This window comes from Mobula hypostoma, chromosome 12, assembly GCF_963921235.1.
Source record: "Mobula hypostoma chromosome 12, sMobHyp1.1, whole genome shotgun sequence".
Taxonomy (NCBI): Eukaryota; Metazoa; Chordata; class Chondrichthyes; order Myliobatiformes; family Myliobatidae; genus Mobula; species Mobula hypostoma.
Genome location: NC_086108.1, coordinates 54,785,604 through 54,806,660, shown reverse-complemented (window position 1 = coordinate 54,806,660; position 21,057 = coordinate 54,785,604). Strand labels below are relative to the sequence as shown.

General features: G+C 41.5%; 1 protein-coding gene across 4 annotated transcripts in view; it reads right to left on the bottom strand.

Moving 5' to 3' along the window:
• dnajc6 (DnaJ (Hsp40) homolog, subfamily C, member 6) overlaps window positions 1-21,057 on the bottom strand; it is a 132,986-nt gene that overhangs the window by 9,421 nt on the left and 102,508 nt on the right. For all 4 annotated transcript variants that reach the window (XM_063064144.1, XM_063064145.1, XM_063064143.1 and 1 more), the window contains 3 exons: window positions 17,072-17,371; window positions 15,557-15,705; window positions 4,488-4,664 (listed from right to left, as the gene is read on the bottom strand). In XM_063064144.1, coding sequence (XP_062920214.1) covers window positions 4,488-4,664; window positions 15,557-15,705; window positions 17,072-17,371 — 626 coding nt within the window. The remainder of the gene's footprint in view (window positions 1-4,487; window positions 4,665-15,556; window positions 15,706-17,071; window positions 17,372-21,057) is intronic.

The following is a 21,057-nucleotide window of genomic DNA, read 5'->3' as shown; positions in this document are numbered from 1 at the left end:
GGGTGCATTCAAGGGTTGAACTCCATTCAAAATAGAAAAACTACTGATTCACTGCGCTTTCACTACCCAGTTATCAATTCACTGTGGTTGCAACATGTGCCATCAACAAATTGCATGACAGCACCTCAATTTCAACCATCAAGAACAATAATAATGTTTAGAGAACAACATTGCATTTTGTCATGACCTTATTGAATAGCGGGGCAGGCTTGATGGGCCGGACGGCCTACTCCTGCTCCTATTTTTTTATGTTCTTATGCTCCCTTTCCTGATTACCATACCATCTTGACCATGATATTTTCTGTTAGTCCTGATGAAGGGTCTCCACCAGATGCTGCCTGGCCTGCTACGTTCCACCAGCATTTTGTGTGAGTCATTGGACCTTTTTTTGGCTCAAAATGGAACAAACTGCTACAAAAAGAAAATCTTTTTCTGTGAAAGATAAGCTTCGCGCACTTGACGTGATCAAGACTAAAAGTCAGACTCAAATTGCATGAGACCTCGGGATACTGGAATCAGCACTTCATAGCTGGAAGTGTCACGAAGAGAAGTTACGCGCGCCGCTTTGCAAAGTTGAAGAAGAAGCAGGACTAAAAGCCAAACGCCTGAAGACAGCCAAAGATGTCAGCCTCGATGACTCCCTGTATGAGTGGTTCATTCAAGTTCACTCAGAAGGCCTTCCAATTTCTGGTCCTACTCTCAAAGCTCAAGCGGAGAAGTTTCACAAGCAGATCAATGGAGAAACCTCACAGTTTAAAGCTAGCAATGGATGGCTAGACTGGTTTAAACGCCGTCACGGGATTTCTCAAATGTTAGTGTCAGGAGAAATTCGCTCAGCCGACAGTGCCGCTGCCAATGAATACCCGGCTGAACTAAAACCTCTTAGAAGGTGGCTACGTGGAAGAACAAGTGTACAACTGTGACGAAACAGGCCTCTGCTACAAGGTGATCCCAAACCGTACACTGACTAGCAAAGATGACGCCCACCGACATGAGGGGTTCAAACAATGCAAAGATCGCGTGATGTTGTTGTTTTGTGTAAACAAGATTGGATCACATCAGTTAAAACCGGTCATGATTGGCAACTCTCGCTCGTCCTGCTGTTTCCACCATGTCAACATGAAGTTGTTACTGTTCAAGTACACACACAGCAGCAATGCTTGGATGACAGGAGTCATCTGAGGATTGGTTTCACAAAACTTTCGTCCCTGCCGTCCGCGCTCATTTGTGTAAGCAAAAGCTAGAACCCAAAGCTCTTCTTTTGCTTGACAACTGTCCCGCTCGTCCGCCAGCTGCCAACCTAGTAAGCCGTGACGGAAAGATCCGAATTTCTTACCTCCCCAAGAACACTACGTCCAAGGTCCAGCTCCTAGATCAGGGGATCATCTCCATGTTCAAGCAGAATTACAGGCGGGAATTAATTTGTAGAATTGTAGACGACCCAACAACGCTTGATGCCTATCTGGAAAGCCTGAACGTGAAGGAAGTTTGCCACTTAGGTGGGAAGGCCTCGGCAGCAGTCAGCTTGTCATCTGTAGAGAAATGCTGGGAAAAGAGTCTGGGGCCAGCCTCTTCATCACGCCAATCCACCATGGAAGAAGATGATGACGAGCCAGATTTGTTCAGCTTCACAGAGGAAGATGTGCGTGAGGCAGAGAAGCTGTCTGAATGGAACAAAGAGGAGCTACACCAGTGGTACTCTGCCGACGACGAATGCCCAACATATGAGCACCTGACGGACGCCGAGATCGTCCATAACGTAACTATAGCACCGGCGGAAGCACACGCACGTGTGTGTGTGTGTCTATTGACTACAGTTCCATCTTCCATACCGTAATTCCAGGCAAACTTATGACCAAACTCTGGACCCTAGGAGTTAACACCTCCCTCTGCAACTGGATCCTTGATTTTCTGACCAACAGACTGCAATAAGGGTAGGTAGTAACAACTCAATTATTCTAAACCCTGATGCTCCACAAGGTTGGATTTTCAGCTCCGTACACCACTCTCTGTACACTTATGACTGCATGGCCAGGTTCTGCCATTTATGTTAGCAGGTGATACCACCGCAGTGGGCCACATCTCTTAACAATGAGTCAGAGGTCAGGAAAAATTAGAGAGCATAGTAAAACAGGGTTATAACAACAATCTTTCCCTCAATAGCAGCAAATTAAAGAACTGGTCATTGACTTCAGAAAGGGGTATGGTGCACATAGTGCTTACATCAATGGTGTTCAGATTGAGAACTTCGGGGTCCAAGGAGCGAACATCACTACCGGCCAGTCCTGGTCCAATCACGTAGATACCATGACCATGAAAGTTCAACAATGCCTCTACCTCCTCAGGAGGCTAAAGAATTTTGGCATGTCCTTGTCAATACCTACCAATTTTTTTTTTATTGATACACTTATAGAACCTGGGTGCACGTCAGCTTAGTATGAAAACTGCTCACACATGACCACAAAGAAACTGCAGAGAATTGTGAACACAGGTCAGAATATCAGAGTCTCCGTTTCATGGCATCTATCTATACTTCTTGCTGCCTCAGTAAAGCAGCTAGCATAATCAAGACTGCTTCACCTCAAATATTCCTCCATCTCCATCTCCCACTGGACAGCAGATACAAAAGCTTGAAAGCACATACAACCAAGGACAGCTTCTATCCACTGTTATAAGACTACTAAGTAGTTCTCCAAAATAAAAAGGACTCCTGAACTCAGCTACTTCGCTATGATTTTGTGCCTTATTGTTTACTTGCACGACCCTTTCTTTATTTAAACACAAAATACTCTGCAGATGCTGGGGTCAAAGCAACACTCACGACACGCTGGAGGAACTCAACAGGTCAGGCAGCATTCGTGGAAATGATCAGTCAACGTTTCGGGCCGGAACCCTTCGTCAGGACTGAAGAGGGAAGGGGCAGAGGCCCTATAAAGAAGGTGGGGGGGAGGGTCCCCTTCCCTCTTCAGTCCTGACGAAGGGTTCCGGCCCGAAACGTTGACTGATCATTTCCACGAATGCTGCCCGACCTGCTGAGTTCCTCCAGCCTGTTGTGAGTGTTGCTTTCTTTATTGCTGTTATACTTAATTTCTACATTATATTGATGTAGAACAAGATAAAAACAAAGATTTGAGTTGCATGAACAGTATGCACAACAAATTTTCTACTGTATCTCAAGATATGTTATAATAGTAAATCCATTTCGAATAGATGTCAAAGGAGCATCTAAAGATTACAAATGCAAATGCTCCTGTAGATATAAGAGACAACAGTTGCTAAATCGGCAATGGGAAAAAAAACTCCTGAACAAACTCAAGTAGCATGTATAGAAGCAAAGGAATACCAAAAGCTAAGTAGAGGTAAATAACCTTATTTTTTCACCTGAGATAGTCGTCAATGGTACAAACAATTTTCCAAGTCACCCAAACTCCCATTGCTCCATTTTCCTCTCCTTATGCCCCACCAACCCCAAATTCATTCCTCTCACCCACACACTACATCTACTGGCTCTTATCCCCTTCTCCAGTTGGTCCCTCATTCCTCCTTTACCTCGTTCCACCAATCACCTTCCTTATCAGACTCGAGTATCTGCAACCTCTTCCTTCTGCTCATCTTCCAGCTTTGTGTCTATCTCTATCCTTTGCTCTCTCCCACCAACCTGACTCCATCTGGCACCTCTTTCTCTAACATCACCCAGCAGCCAATGATTCCAGACTCCACCCAATCCTCCTCCTCCACCTCCACCAGACCCAATCTCCGTCTCCTTCCTCACCTAGTTTCATCCATCACATGGAAGCCCCTTCCATAGCCCTCTTCTGAACTCTGAATGCTGGCAATCTCCTGCCTACACTCTTAATCCTGAAGCAGGGTCTTCACCTAAATTAATGACTATCCCTTTGTCTCCACAGATGTTGCCAGACCCACCAAGTTCCTCTAACAGTTTAAAAGCGCAAACACGAGGAAATCTGCAGATGCTGGAATTTCAAGCAACACACATATCACCAGCAACTTTTTCCAACAGATTTTTTAAAGCAATTTATGGCTCTTTCCACTATTAACTTCAGGAGTACTGAGAGCAAGATGTGTTTTCCATTTCCTGGTTTATGATTTTCATCTTTACTGTGGCAAAAAAACTTTGCCTGTCAGGTGGGCCATTGGTGGATTGCCTTATGCGAACTGTTAGATTTCAAAATTCATAATCCACTGCATGGTGAACAAATTCAGAACTGAAATGCAATTAAAATCAAATGACATAGTATGTCAAATGACAAAACATGTTAAAGCTACTTCACACTGCATGCAGCAGAAACCAAATCAACACTCCCACCTTCAATTTCTGTCAAAGGCTGCCAGAGCCATTCTGAAGATGGAAATTCAGGACTATGTTGTCTATGGTCTATTACCTGCAATGCATCAGCAACTGCTTGCAGGAGGCAAAAGTTAATCAAGATTACCAAGTATTGATACCAGATAATTGTAGAACTTACCTTATCGGGGTGAACAACAAGTACTGCCTTCCGATAGACTTTTTTCACTTGTTCGGGAGTTACGAGATCTGCCATGCCAACAGGCTTCCATTTTGTTTCCCCTTCCCATAAAACAGTGTGCATAGTTGACAGTAATGCTCGTATATTTCTTTCTTTCCCTTCAATCCAATCCAGTAGCTGAAATTGAAATAATAAAATTAATCTTGAGTGATAAGCAGGACTGATGATGAAATTTACCTCTAGGGACCAGACTTTGAAGTGAAGAATCTTTATCTAGAAAGATATTTTAGGTACAAAATATTCTAAAATACATTTTGAATCTAGCTTTATCTAAAGTACCAAAATAAATTACTTGCACGTGGGGTTAGAACAATTTTGACTTTTACGACACAGTATCAACTCGCATTCAGGATATGTAACTGATGAAGAATAAAGAAAACTTATTTTGCTTCAAGTGAATACCTTATAAACACTGTTTCACGAAAATATCTAATGAACAGAATATACCACTTCCCAAACCAGAAAGTCACACAGCTATTTGGGTTAAATAACACATTTTATAGGACTTTTATTAAATTGCTAGAAATTGACATGTGGTTTCCTAAATTCGTATTGCACATGACCTTTGTAGACAGGAAGAGAGACAATTTCATCTCATTATTCTTCATTACATTGAGTTACTTGCCCACTGGTGACAAGACAACAGATTATGTAACCCAATCTCTTGCACATACATAGATACAACATAGACCAGGCTCTTCCAACTCAACGGACCACACCACCCAGCAAACCACCTATTTAACCCTAGCCTAATCAGAGGGGAATTTATAATGACCAATTGGCCTACTAACCAGTACGTCACTAGACTGTGGGAGGATACTGCAGCACCTGGAGGTTCATTGGAGATTGTAGAAACTCCTTACAAATGGCGCTAGAGTTGAACTCCAAACTCCAGAATACCCCAAGTTGTAATCGTGGCATGCTACCTACTACATCATCATGGTGCCCATGCTCTTGAGATATCTGGATTCTTAATTGAAGCATAATCCTGGTGTACCTCTTTATTTGAGTCCTGACATTTACAGACATTACTTTTGATCTTACAAGTTGTTTAGCTGTGATTAAGGCTTTTATTTTTAAATTCCAGTATTTCTTACTTCATTCTTACTATCATAGTGCAGTCACATTGAGGGTGAATTTGTTCAAGAAATAATATCTTATTTGTTTAATTTCTCATAAGCCAGAAGGAAATCTACCTTTTCCTTTGGACATAAATGAAGTTAAGACCTGGTGTTCATCTGGAAAAAAAAGTGTAGTAATTTACAAAAATGCGTAGACCTTAAACTAAATATGCACTAGCTTTTAGTAAAACTGTATTTTTGAAAACAATGGAGAATTATGTTTGTTAATTTTTTTCTTCATTTTGATTTTGAAGGCAAACAATGGTCATTTAAATGTATCTGAGTAGACAACAAGGTTTTCAATTTGCTTTCCTATAACTGATTTACTGTTCAGGAGCACATTAACTCAAATAACCAATCATTCTCTTCTAAAAGATGGTCAACCTAGTAGAAAAAAAACTCGAGTTTATGTATTCCTATAGTCAAAACAAGCTATCATTCAGTTTTCCGGGGCCAGTTTCAGACAACTGGCAAGAGGCTTAGTGGCAGGTTGGTCATCTGTCCTGGAAGACCACACTACACCTAAATAATTAAAAACACAAAAATAGGAACAGGCTACCTGCTCCCTTAAGCCTGCAATACCATTTAATATAATCAGGGCTGATCCACCCCCATCTCGATTCTTCCTCTGTGCCAGATCTCCATAGCCTTCAATTTCCCAACCTTTCAAAATTTATCAACCTCCACTTTAAATATTTCAAATAATCTATTTCCCAACACTCTTGGGAAAGTAAAGAATTGCAAAAGCCAACTGGTGGCCTAGTGGCATCAGTGCCGGACTTCGGAGCGAAGGCTCCCGAGTTTGAATCCAGCCGGCTCCCTTGCACGCTTTCCATCCATGCTGGGTTGAGCGTCGAGCATCGAGCTAGCAACTCAGCCTCGTAAAAGTAAGAATGCCTGCTAAAAAAAAATGCTATCATGACGGCATCCCGATGACTCCACTCGGAGTTAAGGGCTTTCTTCTTCTTCAAAGAATTGCAAAGTCCAATACACCTACCTAGAATAATACCTCGGGGGTGGGGGGTGGGGGGGGTATGGTAGTGCAGTGGTTAGCACGATGCTCTCCAGTACCGGTGAACGGGGTTCTATTCCTGCCACTGCATGAAAGGGGTACGTATGTACATTTTTCCCATGACTGCATGGGTTTCCTCCCACAGTCCAAAGATCCAGCAGTTGGTAGGTTAATTGGTCATTGTAAATCGTCCCGTCATTCGGCTCAGGTTAAATCAGTGGATTGCTGGGCAACACGACTAGAAGGGCCAGAAGGGCCTATTTCGCATGGTACCTCAATAATTAAATAAATAAATTTTAAATGACCAGCCCTCGTCTTGAACCAATACCAGTCTGTTGTGTATTTAATATTTGAGTAATCGCGTATGTACATTGTTTGATTAAGCATTCTTGCTAGTTTAAATAATTCATTGAGGGTTATATGCATAAATACGTGTACTCTATGTGTCACGGTACCGTGTGATATGTGTATGCCTCACTTAAAGTAAAACCGAAGTTAGACCAACATTCCCTGACTCCTGTGTCTTCCTTTAAATTAGTTCAATGATTTGAAGATACAAAACATAACATTGGTAATGAGGTATTTTTAAAATGAACCCAAGGCAGCTACAGGTTTCCCCCACCATCCGAAGGTACAGCGTTCCTATGAAATGGTTCGTAAGCCGGAATGTTGTAAAGCAAAGAAGCAATTACCATTTACATGGGAAAATTTTGTGAGCGTTCGCAGACCCAAAAATAACCTACCAAATCATGCCAAATAACACATAAAACCTAAAATAACAGTAACATATAGTAAAAGCAGGAATGATATGATAAATACACAGCCTATATAACGCAGAAATACTATTCCACAATCATTGCCGGCACTGTTCTCCATGGCAAAAATCTTACGCAAGCGTTCTCGGGAGAAAATCTTATGCAGGCGCTGTTGGCAAAAACACTCTCTCCAGTAACCTTTAAGCTATGAAGCTGCCAAATCATACCAAATAACACGTAAAAATACACAGCCTAAGTAGAAATAATGTATGTTCAGTGTAGTATCACTTACAGGAATTGGGAAGACAGCTTGCAGAGCACACTGATGATGGTGTGTTAGACTGAGTCGTTGCAGGGTGGGGTGTGGCAGTGGTCCCCCAACCTCCAGGCTGCCGACCGATACCGATCCGCGAACCATCCAGGGGTCCAGCGGTAGCTGGGAGGCACACAGCACATCTTTAAGAAAAAAGCCGAAATAAACAAGCTAATTAATTAGGTGCCGCCCGGCACGTAACTGTTGGCCCAGATCAGAGGCAATGCAATCGGCAATCGTCTCTGATCTGGGCCGACAATTACGTGCCGGGTGGCACCTGATTAATTAGCATGTTTATTTCGGCTTTTTTCTTAAAGATGTGCTGGGTGCCTCCCGGCTACCGCTGCATTCTCCACGAATTGGTATCTGTCCGGGGTCTGGGGGTTGGGGTGGTGGGACACTGGGGTGTCATCTCATCGTCGTCTGTTTCCATTAGGGCAGGCAGCTCATCTTCTCCGATGACTGCGCGCCTCGATGTCGAAGGTCGAGGTTCGTCCTCTGCTGTGGAAGGCTTGCTTGACTGCTGAGCCTCGCACATTTTTAGAGCATATAGTTCCTTGTAAGCACTCAAACCATCTTGCAAATATGTATGCCCTAAACTGACGTACCCTTTCAAAATTAAAGTCGTACTTTACCATTGCAGCGAAAATCTCACGCAGTTGCTTCACATTCAGTTCCTGGACGACTTCACTTTCGCTACTGAATTCGGTTTTGATTGTTATCCTTTCCTCTTCCAATTGCATCAGCTCTTCACCTATCAGTTCTTGGTCATGGGATGCCAAAACCTCTTCAACATCATCTTCGTCAACTTCCACAAGCCAAACTCACTTTGTCCTTACTTCGTTCACCACGATCGAAACGCTTAATTATGTCTAGTTTTACGCGAAGTGTAACACCCTTATGAGCTCTTTTAGGCTTTTCCGATACAATAGACAATAGGTGCAGGAGTAGGCCATTCGGCCCTTCGAGCCAGCACCCCCATTCACTGTGATCATGGCTGATCATCCACAATCAGTATCCAGTTCCTGCCTTATCCCCATAACCTTTGATTCCGCTATCTTTAAGAGCCCTATCCATCTCTTTCTTGAAAGCATCCAGAGACTTGGCCTCCACAGCCTTCTGGGGCAGAGCATTCCATATATCCACCACTCTCTGGGTGAAAAAGCTTTTCCTCAACTCCGTTCTAAATGGCCTACCCCTTATTCTTAAACTGCAGCCTTTGGTTCTGGACTCACCCATCAGTGGGAACATGCTTCCTGCCTCCAGCGTGTCCAATCCCTTAATAATCTTATATGTTTCAATAAGATCCCCTCTCAGCCTTCTAAATTCCAGAGTATACAAGCCCAGTCGCTCCAATCTTTCAACATATGACTGTCCCACCATCCCGGGAATTAACCTTGTGAACCTACGCTGCACTCCCTCAATAGCAAGAATGTCCTTCCTCAAATTTGGAGACCAAAACTGCACACAGTACTCCAGGTGTGGTTTCACCAGGGCCCTGTACAGCTGCAGAAAGACCTCTTTGCTCTTATACTCAATTCCCCTTGTTATGAAGGCCAGCATGCTATTAGCTTTCTTCACTGCCTGCTGTACTTGCATGCTTGCTTTCAGTGACTGATGTACAAAAACACTTAGATCTCGTTGTGCTTCCCCTTTTCCTAACTTGACTCCATTTAGATAATAATCTGCCTTCCCGTTCTTACCACCAAAGTGGATAACCTCACATTTATCCACATTAAACTGCATCTGCCATGCATCTGCCCACTCACCCAGCCTGTCCAAGTCACCCTGCATTCTCATAACATCCTCCTCACATTTCACACTGCCACCCAGCTTTGTGTCATCGGCAAATTTGCTAATGTTACTTTTAATTCCCTCATCTAAATCATTAATATATATTGTAAACAGCTGCGGTCCCAGCACTGAACCCTGCTGTACCCCACTGGTCACCGCCTGCCATTCCGAAAGGGACCCGTTAATCGTTACTCTTTGTTTTCTGTCAGCCAGCCAATTTTCAATCCATGTCAGTACTCTGCCCCCAATACCATGTGCCCTAATTTTGCCCACTAATCTCCTATGTGGGACTTTACCAAAGGCATTCTGAAAGTCCAGGTACACTACATCCACTGGCTCTCCCTTGTCCATTTTCATAGTTACATCCTCAAAAAATTCCAGAAGATTAGTCAAGCACGATTTCCCCTTCATAAATCCATGCTGACTCGGACCAATCCTGTTACTGCTATCCAGATGTGTCGTAATTTCATCTTTTATAGTTGACTCCAGCATCTTTCCCACCACCCACGTGAGGCTAACCAGTCTATAATTCCCTGTTTTCTCTCTTCCTCCCTTCTTGAAGAGAGGGACAACATTAGCCAGCCTCCAATCCACAGGAACTGATCCTGAATCTATAGAACATTGGAAAATGATTACCAATGCGTCCACGATTTCTGAAGCCACCTCCTCAAGTACCCTGGGATGCAGACTATCAGGTCCCGGGGACTTATCAGCCTTCAGACCTAACAGCCTATCCAACACCATTTCCTGCCTAATATAAATTTCCTTCAATTCATCCATTACCCTAGGTCCTTTGGCCACTATTACATCTGGGAGATTGTTTGTGTCTTCCCTAGTGAAGACAGATCCAAAGTACCTGTTCAACTCGTCTGCCATTTCCTTGTTCCCCATAATAAATTCACCCGCTTCTGTCTTCAAGGGCCCAATTTTGGTCTTAACTATTTTTTTCCTTTTCACATACCTAAAGAAGCTTTTACTATCCTCCTTTATATTCTTGGCTAGTTTACCTTCGTACCTCATTTTTTCTCTGCGTATTGCCTTTTTAGTTACCTTCTGTTACTCTTTAAAAGTTTCCCAATCCTCCGGCTTCCTACTCATCTTTGCTATGTTATACTTCTTCTCTTTTATTTTTATACTGTCCATTACTTCCCTTGTCAGCCACAGCCTCCCCTTACTCCCCTTAGGATCTTTCTTCCTCTTTGGAATGAACTGATCCTGCACCTTCCGCATTATTCCCAGAAACACTTGCCATTGCTGTTCCACTGTCATCCCTGCTAGGGTATCGTCCCATTGAACATTGGCCAGCTCCTCCCTCATAGCACCATAGTTCCCTTTGTTCAACTGTAATACTGACACTTCCGAGTTTCCCTTCTCCCTCTCAAATTGTAGATTAAAACTTATCATATTATGGTCACTAACTCCTAATGGCTCCTTTACCTCGAGGTCCCTGATCAAATCCGGTTCATTGCACAACACTAAATCTAGAATTGTGTTCTCTCTGGTAGGCTCCAGTACAAGCTGTTCTAAGAATCCATCTCGGAGGGACTCCACAAACGCCCTTTCTTGGGGTCCAGTACCAACCTGATTTCTCCAGTCTACCTGCATGTTGAAGTCCCCCATAACAACCGTAGCATTACCTTTGTGATACCTTCGAACTCATCTTGCAAATGGCAGCTCACAGGCACGTGTTTAAGCGATGCCGGCGAGAATGCCGTTCCGAATCCGGGGGAGAGCAGCTGCTCGGGGCGCGCTGCCTTTTATCGCACGCTGCTTTTTTATCGCACGCTGCCTTTCTTTGTAACAGTGAAAACACTTTCTGTTAGTGAAAACAGGTAACTAATGTAGGTCTTTCGTAACAGTAAGGTTTTGTAAAGTGAACGTTTGAAAAGCGGCGGACACTTGTACCAACCTATTGAAGCTCAGCACGACATTCAACCTTTAAAAAAAAAGTGCAGCGAAGAACTTAAAGAGTTTTAAAAACGTACAGCACATGTTCTTCTGAAGGGAGGACATGATCAAGTTTTCTTAAAACAAGGCAGTAAATAGAGGAATTCACAGGTTCATAAAGAGTGAGTACCGTGTGGTAATAATCACTAAAAAATAGCAGAAATGGCTGGCTACACTGGAAAAATTGATATGGTTGATTACACAAAAGATAACTCAAATATATATACTGACTTAATTCAGCAATATTTTAAAACAAATGAAACAGCCAACAAGGAACAAGTATCAATTTTGCTGAATGCATTGGATTAAAGGTATACAGTTTGATTTGTCTGTTCCAACCAAGCCATCTAAAATGAGCTTCACTGATATTGTGAAAGTAATGCAGGAACATTTAGAACTGAATACATTGTTGATTGCAGAAGATTTTAGGTTTCATATGTGGAATCAAAAAGAGGGGAATCTATTTCAGCATACATGACAGAATTGAAGTGATTGAGTGTTGCCAGTTCAGTAATGGGTTTAATGATACACTGAGAGATTGTTTAAGGTTGTGGAATCTTTAAAGAAAGCATTCAAAAACAGCTCTTAAATAAGCACAACTTACATTCAAAAGAGCAATAGAAATTGCTATTTCAATGGAAACCACAGACAGAGACGCCATTCAGTTGTAGTCAGGAATTAAAGTGAGCGTGAAGAAAAGTACAGAACAGAAAGCAGCTTGGCCAAACAAATTATGTTACTATTGTGGCAGGGGTTCACATACACCAAACCAATGCAGGGTTAGAGGCGAAATTTGAAGAAAATGCAACAAAATAAGACACATACAAAGAGCACAGTGGGCAGACAAAAATAAATGGACTGCACAAGGAAGAGTAAAAGCTAAAAAGTCAAGTTGCAGTTTAAAAAATAACACTAATCTGCACATCTTTGATGAGAAATCGGATAATGATGAGAGTGACACAGGTTTGTGTAGTCTTGAGATTTACAGTTTGAAAATTATTAATAGACAAGCAATAAGACATGCCAGAAGTGAATGGCAAATTATTGTAATTAAAATGGAATTGGATACTGGTTCAGCTGTTTGTCATTCCACAAAATAAGTTTTAATGGCATTTCTAAGATACCAAACTGAAGCCTGCAGATATCCAACAAAGAACTCATACTGGAGAAAAGATAACTCCTGCAGGAATGACATTTGTAATTGTGAAGTACAACAACCAACAAGCCACATTGAGCTCGTATGTGGTAAAATCCAAAGGACGAGCATTGTGGGAGTGCGATAGGCTGAGACAACTCCAACTTGATTGGAGATCTATTCACCAAATGAATGCCACATCCCCTGTAATAGAGTCAACTGAAAGTGAATTAAGAAAGGCACTGGATGATGCCACAATTGCCTCCATGCTGAACACCATAAACCGCTGCCCAACAGAGGACAAACGTGTGTTGGTGCCAACCTCTGTGCTTCTAGTTAGAAAGCATATTGGACCAAGGAAGGACCATGCTGCTCAGAAGAATTGTGAAAGTGACGAAAGCAGTGATCTGACTCTGACTACAACAGTTTTTGTAGGCTACACACCCGAGAAAGCTTCTGATATGTTAATAAGACGTTACTCGCTAAATATGGCATGTTTGAAGCTGGAAGAGAGTTCAAGGAGCGTCAGGAAAGTTGCAAGCATTCAGCTTTTGTGAGGATAGAGAAACAGAATCTACTCTGTGTGCATTCGGGTTATTGCATGAACTTCAAATGGGAGACAAATAATTGCTTATAAAAGTAGATGCAAAGACCAAAGTCCAGCTGGATGAATGGAAGGCCAAACTGAAAGCAGTCAATGCAGATATGAAAAGAGTGGATTCAAGAGATGATGTTGTGGACGAGGAAACCAGGAGGACAGATCAGATCATAAAGGGAGCAATAGAAGGATTAATAAGAGATTACTGCAGTGAACTAAATGCACGTTCCCAAAATCAAGATGCACAAAACTAGAAGAAAAAGGAAGGATAAGAGAGGTGCCCAGAGCTGTCAGAACCATTTCCTACAGTCTCAGAGTCAACTCCTACAACCACCATGCAGGAGGCTTCAGAATCTGAGATCATTTCGCAGCCACAAGTCTCACCTGCCAAGCAGTGATCCTCCTTGTCAGGAAAGACATTATCCCACAAGAATAAGAAATCCACCACAGCAATTAAATATTTTGGTCTGAATAGGAAAATTTAAAATTTACAATGCTGAGATGTCAGTATGCAGTAGTTGTATTGTATAATAAACTGCGTGTAATTGAGATGCATTCTAGGAATAATGGTGCACAGTTCCCTGAAGGTGGAATCTCATGTGGATAGGGTGGTGAAGAAAGCTTTTGGTATGCTGGCCTTTATTAATCGGAGCATTGAGTATAGGAGTTGGGATGTAATGTTGAAATTGTACAAGGCATTGGTGAGGCCAAATTTGAAGTATTGCGTACAGTTCTAGTCACCAAATTATGGGAAAAATGTCAACAAAATTGAGAGAGTACAGAGAAGATTTACTAGAATGTTAGCTGGGTTTCATCTCCTAAGATACAGAGAAAGGTTGAACAAGTTGGGTCTTTATTCTTTAGCGGGGAAAATTGAGGGGGGACGATAGAGGTATTTAAAATTATGAGGGGGATAGATAGAGTTGATGTGGATAGGCTTTTTCCATTGCGAGTAGGGGAGATTCAAACAAGAGGACATGAGTTGAGAGTTAAAGGGCAAAAGTTTAGGGGTAATATGAGGGGGAACTTCTTTACTCAGAGAGTGGTAGCTGTGTGGAACGAGCTTCCAGCAGAAGTGGTTGAGGCAGGTTCGACGTTGTCATTTAAAGTTAAATTAGACAGCTATATGGACAGGAAAGGAATGGAGGGTTATGGGCTGAGTGCAGGTCGGTGGGACTAGATGAGAGTAAGATTTCAGCACAGACTAGAAGGGCTGAGATAGCCTGATTCCGTGCTGTAATTATTAAATGGTTATATTATATAGTTATATTCTCTATTGGGTTGGAGTTTATAGCTAAGCAGGGAGGAGATTAAGCATTCTTGTTTGTTTAAATAATTCATTAAGGGTTATATGTAAAAGTACATGAATTGTATACCTCATCACGCTATTGTGTGATACGTGCACAACTTGCTTAAAGTGAACCCAAGGTTGGACCCGCATTCCCAAACTCCCTTTTCTTCCTTTGAATTAGTTTAATGTTTTGAAGACTTACGCACAAGTGAAAATATCTTACATCTACTTTGTCAAACCCCCTGAGAATCTTTATGTTTTAATACACCTTTCATTCTTCTAAACTTCACAGACCAACCTGCTTAGTCTCTCTTGACAGGACATCACTCTCATCTCATCCTTTGGAAGCTATCTGAAGCTACCAGGTAAACAGATTAATTCTCGACATCTGTCCTCACCAACATCCTATGCAATTGAAACCAACTGAACTTTTTCTACATTCTAATTCCTCTGCAATAAAGATCAAAATGCTTTTAATCCTCCTGTCTAGTTGTTACACCTGGCTGCTCCTTTTTTGTTAATGTCAGGAACAACACATAGATTCTTCTGTACTTCAGTCATGTGTAGTCACATTCCATTCAGAATTTGATCTTTACCAAATGCACAAGTGTATGACCTTACACTTTCTCACATTATACTCAACTGGCCAAGGCTTCACCCATTTACAATTTCTCACCATCCTGTTGCACAATAACAAATATTCTCCTTACAGCTCTTCCACTTATTTTTATGCCATCAGCAAACTTAGGTATCAGACAATCTGCCTCTCCTCTAGCTCAGTAACATATATAGTAAATAACAGAGGACCGAGGAACTTCTAACCTCAAAGATCTACTTATTCCAATTCAGTTTTCCATACATAACTAATTTTCAATCCATGGTAGTACATTTCCTCCAATATGACAAGCTCTAAAAAATGCAAGACAGCATATTAATTTTTAAGTAAAATAGTGCTACATAAAGTTACCTGCAAAATGAAACGTAAAACTAAATATGACAGGTCTTCTCTATTATTGTCAATCTAACTAAAATCTGTCACTTGCCTTCAATTTCTCAGGGTCCATATCTTTAGCCATTTCTTCCTTTCTCATTTCCGATATCGTCTTTGGACCTCTCTTATCCTTCTGGGATGCAAACCCTTGGCTTGACAACAAGTCCTCAAAGTTACTGTCTGCAACCTTTGGCCGAGTTCCTAAAATAAATTGGAAAATCTTTACCATAAGTCAAGAAGTTTTAGAGTCGGGCAAATTAGAATAGCGAGATGATCAATAAATTAATTAGAAGACCATTTCGAACAACCACTATTTGCATAGTCAGCGTTTTTATTTCAACTAAATGCTAACATTATATTATTTAAAGAGAACCACAGTCACAACAACAATCTTGCGAAAATAAAGCAAGACTACTTCAGTAGGTTGCATTAGTTTATGAATGAGACACATCCAAAGTGGGCTTATTGTCTAACAATGCAACTACAGACAGAATTTTTTGAAAGAAAAAAAATCATTTCAACTGATCTGATTCATAAGCCATATAAAAACGAGAATAATGGTTCTTGCCAAATGCATTCATTGGCATTCTTTTTCTAGTGCAGTTAAAGATGTTAGGTGGAAGCTAAGAGACAAGCTCGATAGCAAGTCCAACTTCAGGAGAATTTGGAGATAAGGATGGAGTAATACATTTGCAATTCAACACAAGTTATGCTTAAGAGCAACTGTGCAATAAATCACAGTGAATTTTCTGTTTCAAGCTTCTGGATACAGTTAGTGTATACAAGCAAATACATTCTCGTTGATGTCCTTGGACAGACGCCAGAAACATAATTTGTGCTGGTTTTCCCCCCCAATCCAGACAGATTGGAACAGTCCTCCTACCTTCCTCAATGAAGTTTACTAACTAGTAACTAGTTAATATGCTCCTTTCCTATCACAAACAAGAGAAAATCTGCAGATTCTGTAAATCCAAGCAACACAAAAATCCAAGCCTGCCGAAGGGTCTCAGCCCAAAATCTCAACTGTACTCTTTCCCATTGATGCTGCCTGGCCTGCTGAGTTCCTCCAGCATTTTGTGTGTGTTGATCCTTTCCTATCTTCTTTTCCATAGGATCAAAAACAGGTGTTTATAATGCTCATTACAACTGTTTATTTTGAACTACCTACAGGAACACACAATAGCAATCAGATCAAGTCACTTCGCAGGAAATCAGCCCCTTTTGTTATGTCTCAAAAATTAAGCAAATGAAATCAGAAACTAATGTAAAGGGAAAAAAACTGTTTGCTATTAATCTGTAATAAAGGAAAACACCAGAAGAGACAAAAATCTTAATTACATATAATTGAGATATTAAAGACCAGTTAGCATAGCAGCAAATTGCAGTGATAATTTAAATACAAATTTATGCGCCTGTTTAACTTCAGACCTAAATTAATCTGATACATTCCTAAAGACAAGGGGAAAAAAAGAGCCATCATTTGGTTATTCTAATACTTACTATTCTATTCACTTGTTTTGCTTGGAAGATATTAAAGAGCAAAGTAGAGAAAAGCTTTCATACTTACCAAAATTTGGTCCTCTTGATCCACGTTCTTCTCTAGAACCAATGACACTAGCAAAGCTCACATTATAATTAGGTCTATTTTGTGGAGATGACTGGGGTACTGGCTGCTGGGGCTTTGACGGTTTAGTTTGTGGCTGTTGCCATGCAGATGAACCTTGTTGCCGACCAAATCCCGCATTCTGTTGCCAAGAACCTCCTCCTACGGGTTGAGGGGATTGTTTCTGTGGAGACGCCACTGGGTGAAATGATCCTCCTGATGTCCCAGTAGGTGTGGTGGGTTTGCTCGAAAATGATGAACCACCTGTTTTTGGATCACATAACATTTAAATATTAAAAATAGTTTCTAACATGAATGATGTTCAAATCTGCAGAATATTCTATTTTATACCGTAGCAAAGTGCAATGTTTAAAAATGAAGGAAATGCAGCAGCCCAAAAAAGATTTAATAGTTAAATAATCAAACATCGAGTGATGAACCAAATTCAGACAGGGTAACATTCTCCTCAGGCTAAGATAACCTTGCAAGTTCCTCCTCTGAACACCTAGGAGCTGGTAACTAAATCTGGGAGAGCTACCACAGTGTTAGTCAATCAACTATTAAATGCAGTCCTAACCATGGATTCACACCCTACTGAAAATGTCAGGCCCCACAATCGCCATGCCTGTCTTTGCCGCCTTCTATCAACAGGTCATCTCCACCAGGTGGCAGTAGAGTGGTATTTAACAGCAGGGCAAGTTTTGGTAATTCTCAATGTCATCCCCAGAACCCATGAAATACCATGGCACTGAGTCAAGGATTGGCAAGAAAGTTTCCTCCATATTACTATTTAATGAATTTTGTCGATGTTCCATATTGAACATTACTTGGAATACTGAAAGCAACAAGGCTAAAATGTCCTGTGTTTGGAGGTCTTCAGTGACAATTGTCAATACTGGCCTGGTGGCACCACCACTCACTAAGCTATCTGAATAATGAAGACCAAGTCGCCAGGCTGGAACTTCAGTTCTCATTCTCACATTCAATATATCAGATAAAGGAAACTACTGCAGATGCTGAAAATCTGAAATTAAAAAAAACAGAAAACACCGGAAATAGTTAGGTCAGCAGCATCTGTGGAGAGAAACAGAGTTAAACTTTCAGGTCAATGACTTTTCCAAAGTTCCAACAGCATTGAAGAAATGTAGCACCATTCAAAACAAAGCAGCCTAATTTCCTGGTAATACACTAAGTACCTTGAACCTTTTAGAGTCAGGATGGCAACAGACCCTTCCTGCTCAACAAGCCCAAACTGCCCATGTACAGTCATATATTCAAGTTACTAACCGACAGGTCTTTGAAATGTGGGTGGAAACCAGAGCGCCCAGAGGAAACCCACATGGTCGCAGGAGAACATACAAACTCCTTACAGCCAGCAACGAAATTAAACCTGGGTTACTGGTTCTGTAATAGTGTTACACTAACTGCTATGCCACTGTGTTGCCTAGGTATTCCCACTTACAAGTTCCCCTCCAAATCACACCCCAGTTTGACCAGGGTAAACACTGCCATTCCTCCATCGTTGCTGGATCCAAATCCTGGAACACCCTACCCAACAGTCCTGTGACAGCAATTTCAACAGCAAGCCTGCAAGTGGTTCAAGGCAGCTGCTCAAATATTTATTGCTTATTTATCTATTATTTCTTGTATTTTCTTTCTTTTTTTTTGCACAGTTTGTAGTCTTTTGCACACTGGCTGTCTGCCCTGTTGGTGCAGTCATTCATTGATTCTATTCTGGTTATTGGGTTCATTGAGTATGTCTGCAAGCAAATGAACCTCAGTATTGTATATGGTGATATATACAACCCTGACAATAAATCTACTTTGAACTTTTGTTTTATTATCCAGCGGTAATGGGCAAGGACAACACTACTGATTTACTTTCTAAAGAATTGAGAGTTACTTTCATTGTCTATACAAGGCACTTGCAATTGTCTTCCCAAACACAATACAACCCTTGATTGCCTATACAGTCTACTGCAAGAAGCTAGCTTTTATTTATCAGGCTTTCAATAATTGTTTTGTCATTCATGTATCACTTTGTATGGGATTTAAATATATGCAATGTTCTTAAGATATTAGTTCACGTTTTACATTTTTAAAAACAGAAAAAAAACCACTTGAGCAGATGAGGTGGATGTACAAATCAAAACTGGCCTTTGATACAACTAATAGAAGGTGATCTCAGTGCCAGAGACACAAGTTCAATTCTGACCTCAAGTTGTGGCTTTTGCCTCAGTTCACTTTTGGACAATTAATAAGATTTTTATTAATGGAAAATATAACCAGTTTTCTAAAAGTTTTCTATTGTGGCTAACTCCTTTAATTCTTAGAGATTGTTAGAGATAGGATCTATAGGCATTCAGAGAATCATGGTCTGATCAGGGACAGCCAGCAAGGCTTTGTGAAGGGCAGATCGTGTCTAACAAGCCTGATAGAGTTCTTTGAGGAGGTGACCAGGCATATAGATGAGGGTAGTGCAGTGTATGTGATCTATATGGATTTTAGTAAGGCATTTGACAAGGTTCCACACGGTAGGCTTATTCAGAAAGTTAGAAGGCATGGGATCCAGGGAAGTTTGGCCAGGTGGATTCAGAATTGGCTTGCCTGCAGAAGGCAGAGGGTGGTGGTGGAGGGAGTAAATTCAGATTGGAGGATTGTGACTCGTGGTGTCCCACAAGGATCTGTTCTGGGACCTCTACTTTTCGTGATTTTTATTAACGACTTGGATGTGGGGGTAGAAGGGTGGGTTGGCAAGTTTGCAGACAACACAAAGGTTGGTGGTGTTGTAGATAGTGTAGAGGATTGTCAAAGATTGCAGAGAGACATTGATAGGATGCAGAAGTGGGCTGAGAAGTGGCAGATGGAGTTCAACCCAGAGAAGTGTGAGGTGGTACACTTTGGAAGGACGAACTCCAAGGCAGAGTACAAAGTAAATGGCAGGATACTTGGTAGTGTGGAGGAGCAGAGGGATCTCGGGGTACATGTCCACAGATCCCTGAAAGTTGCCTCACAGGTGGATAGGGTAGTTAAGAAAGCTTATGGGGTGTTAGCTTTCATAAGTCGAGGGATAGAGTTTAAGAGTCACAATGTAATGATGCAGCTCTATAAAACTCTGGTTAGGCCTCACTTGGAGTATTGTGTCCAGTTCTGGTCACCTCACTATAGGAAGGATGTGGAAGCATTGGAAAGGGTACAGAGGAGATTTACCAGGATGCTGCCTGGTTTAGAAAGTATGCATTATGATCAGAGATTAAGGGAGCTAGGGCTTTACTCTTTGGAGAGGAGGATGAGAGGAGACATGATAGAGGTGTACAAGATAATAAGAGGAATAGATAGAGTGGATAGCCAGCACTTCTTCCCCAGGGCACCACTGCTCAATACAAGAGGACATGGCTTTAAGGCAAGGGGTGGGAAGTTCAAGGGGGATATTAGAGGAAGGTTTTTTACTCAGAGAGTGGTTGGTGCGTGGAATGCACTGCCTGAGTCAGTGGTGGAGGCAGATACACTAGTGAACTTTAAGAGACTACTAGACAGGTATATGGAGGAATCTAAGGTGGGGGCTTATATGGGAGGCAGGGTTTGAGGGTCGGCACAACATTGTGGGCCAAAGGGCCTGTACTGTGCTGTACTATTCTATGTTCTATGTTCTAATATCCACTTCCTCTGCTGACCTCCAGACGCTCATTGTGCACTGCCTGATTCAACTTCAATTCTGAAGTATCTATTGTGCAGCTATATTATACCAATGTGTTATTCTCTAAGCACAACAAATTTATAATACAAAGATGCTCAAGCACACCCTCCAGGTTGTATTGAAATTGGCCTCCAATATAAATCACCCAAATAAAAAGGATACCAGGAAGCCAACCCAGTAAATACAGACATGGGATAAAAAAGGTTATTAAGTGAACACTTGCTTTGCTGTTCTCACCCACGGACAAGCAACA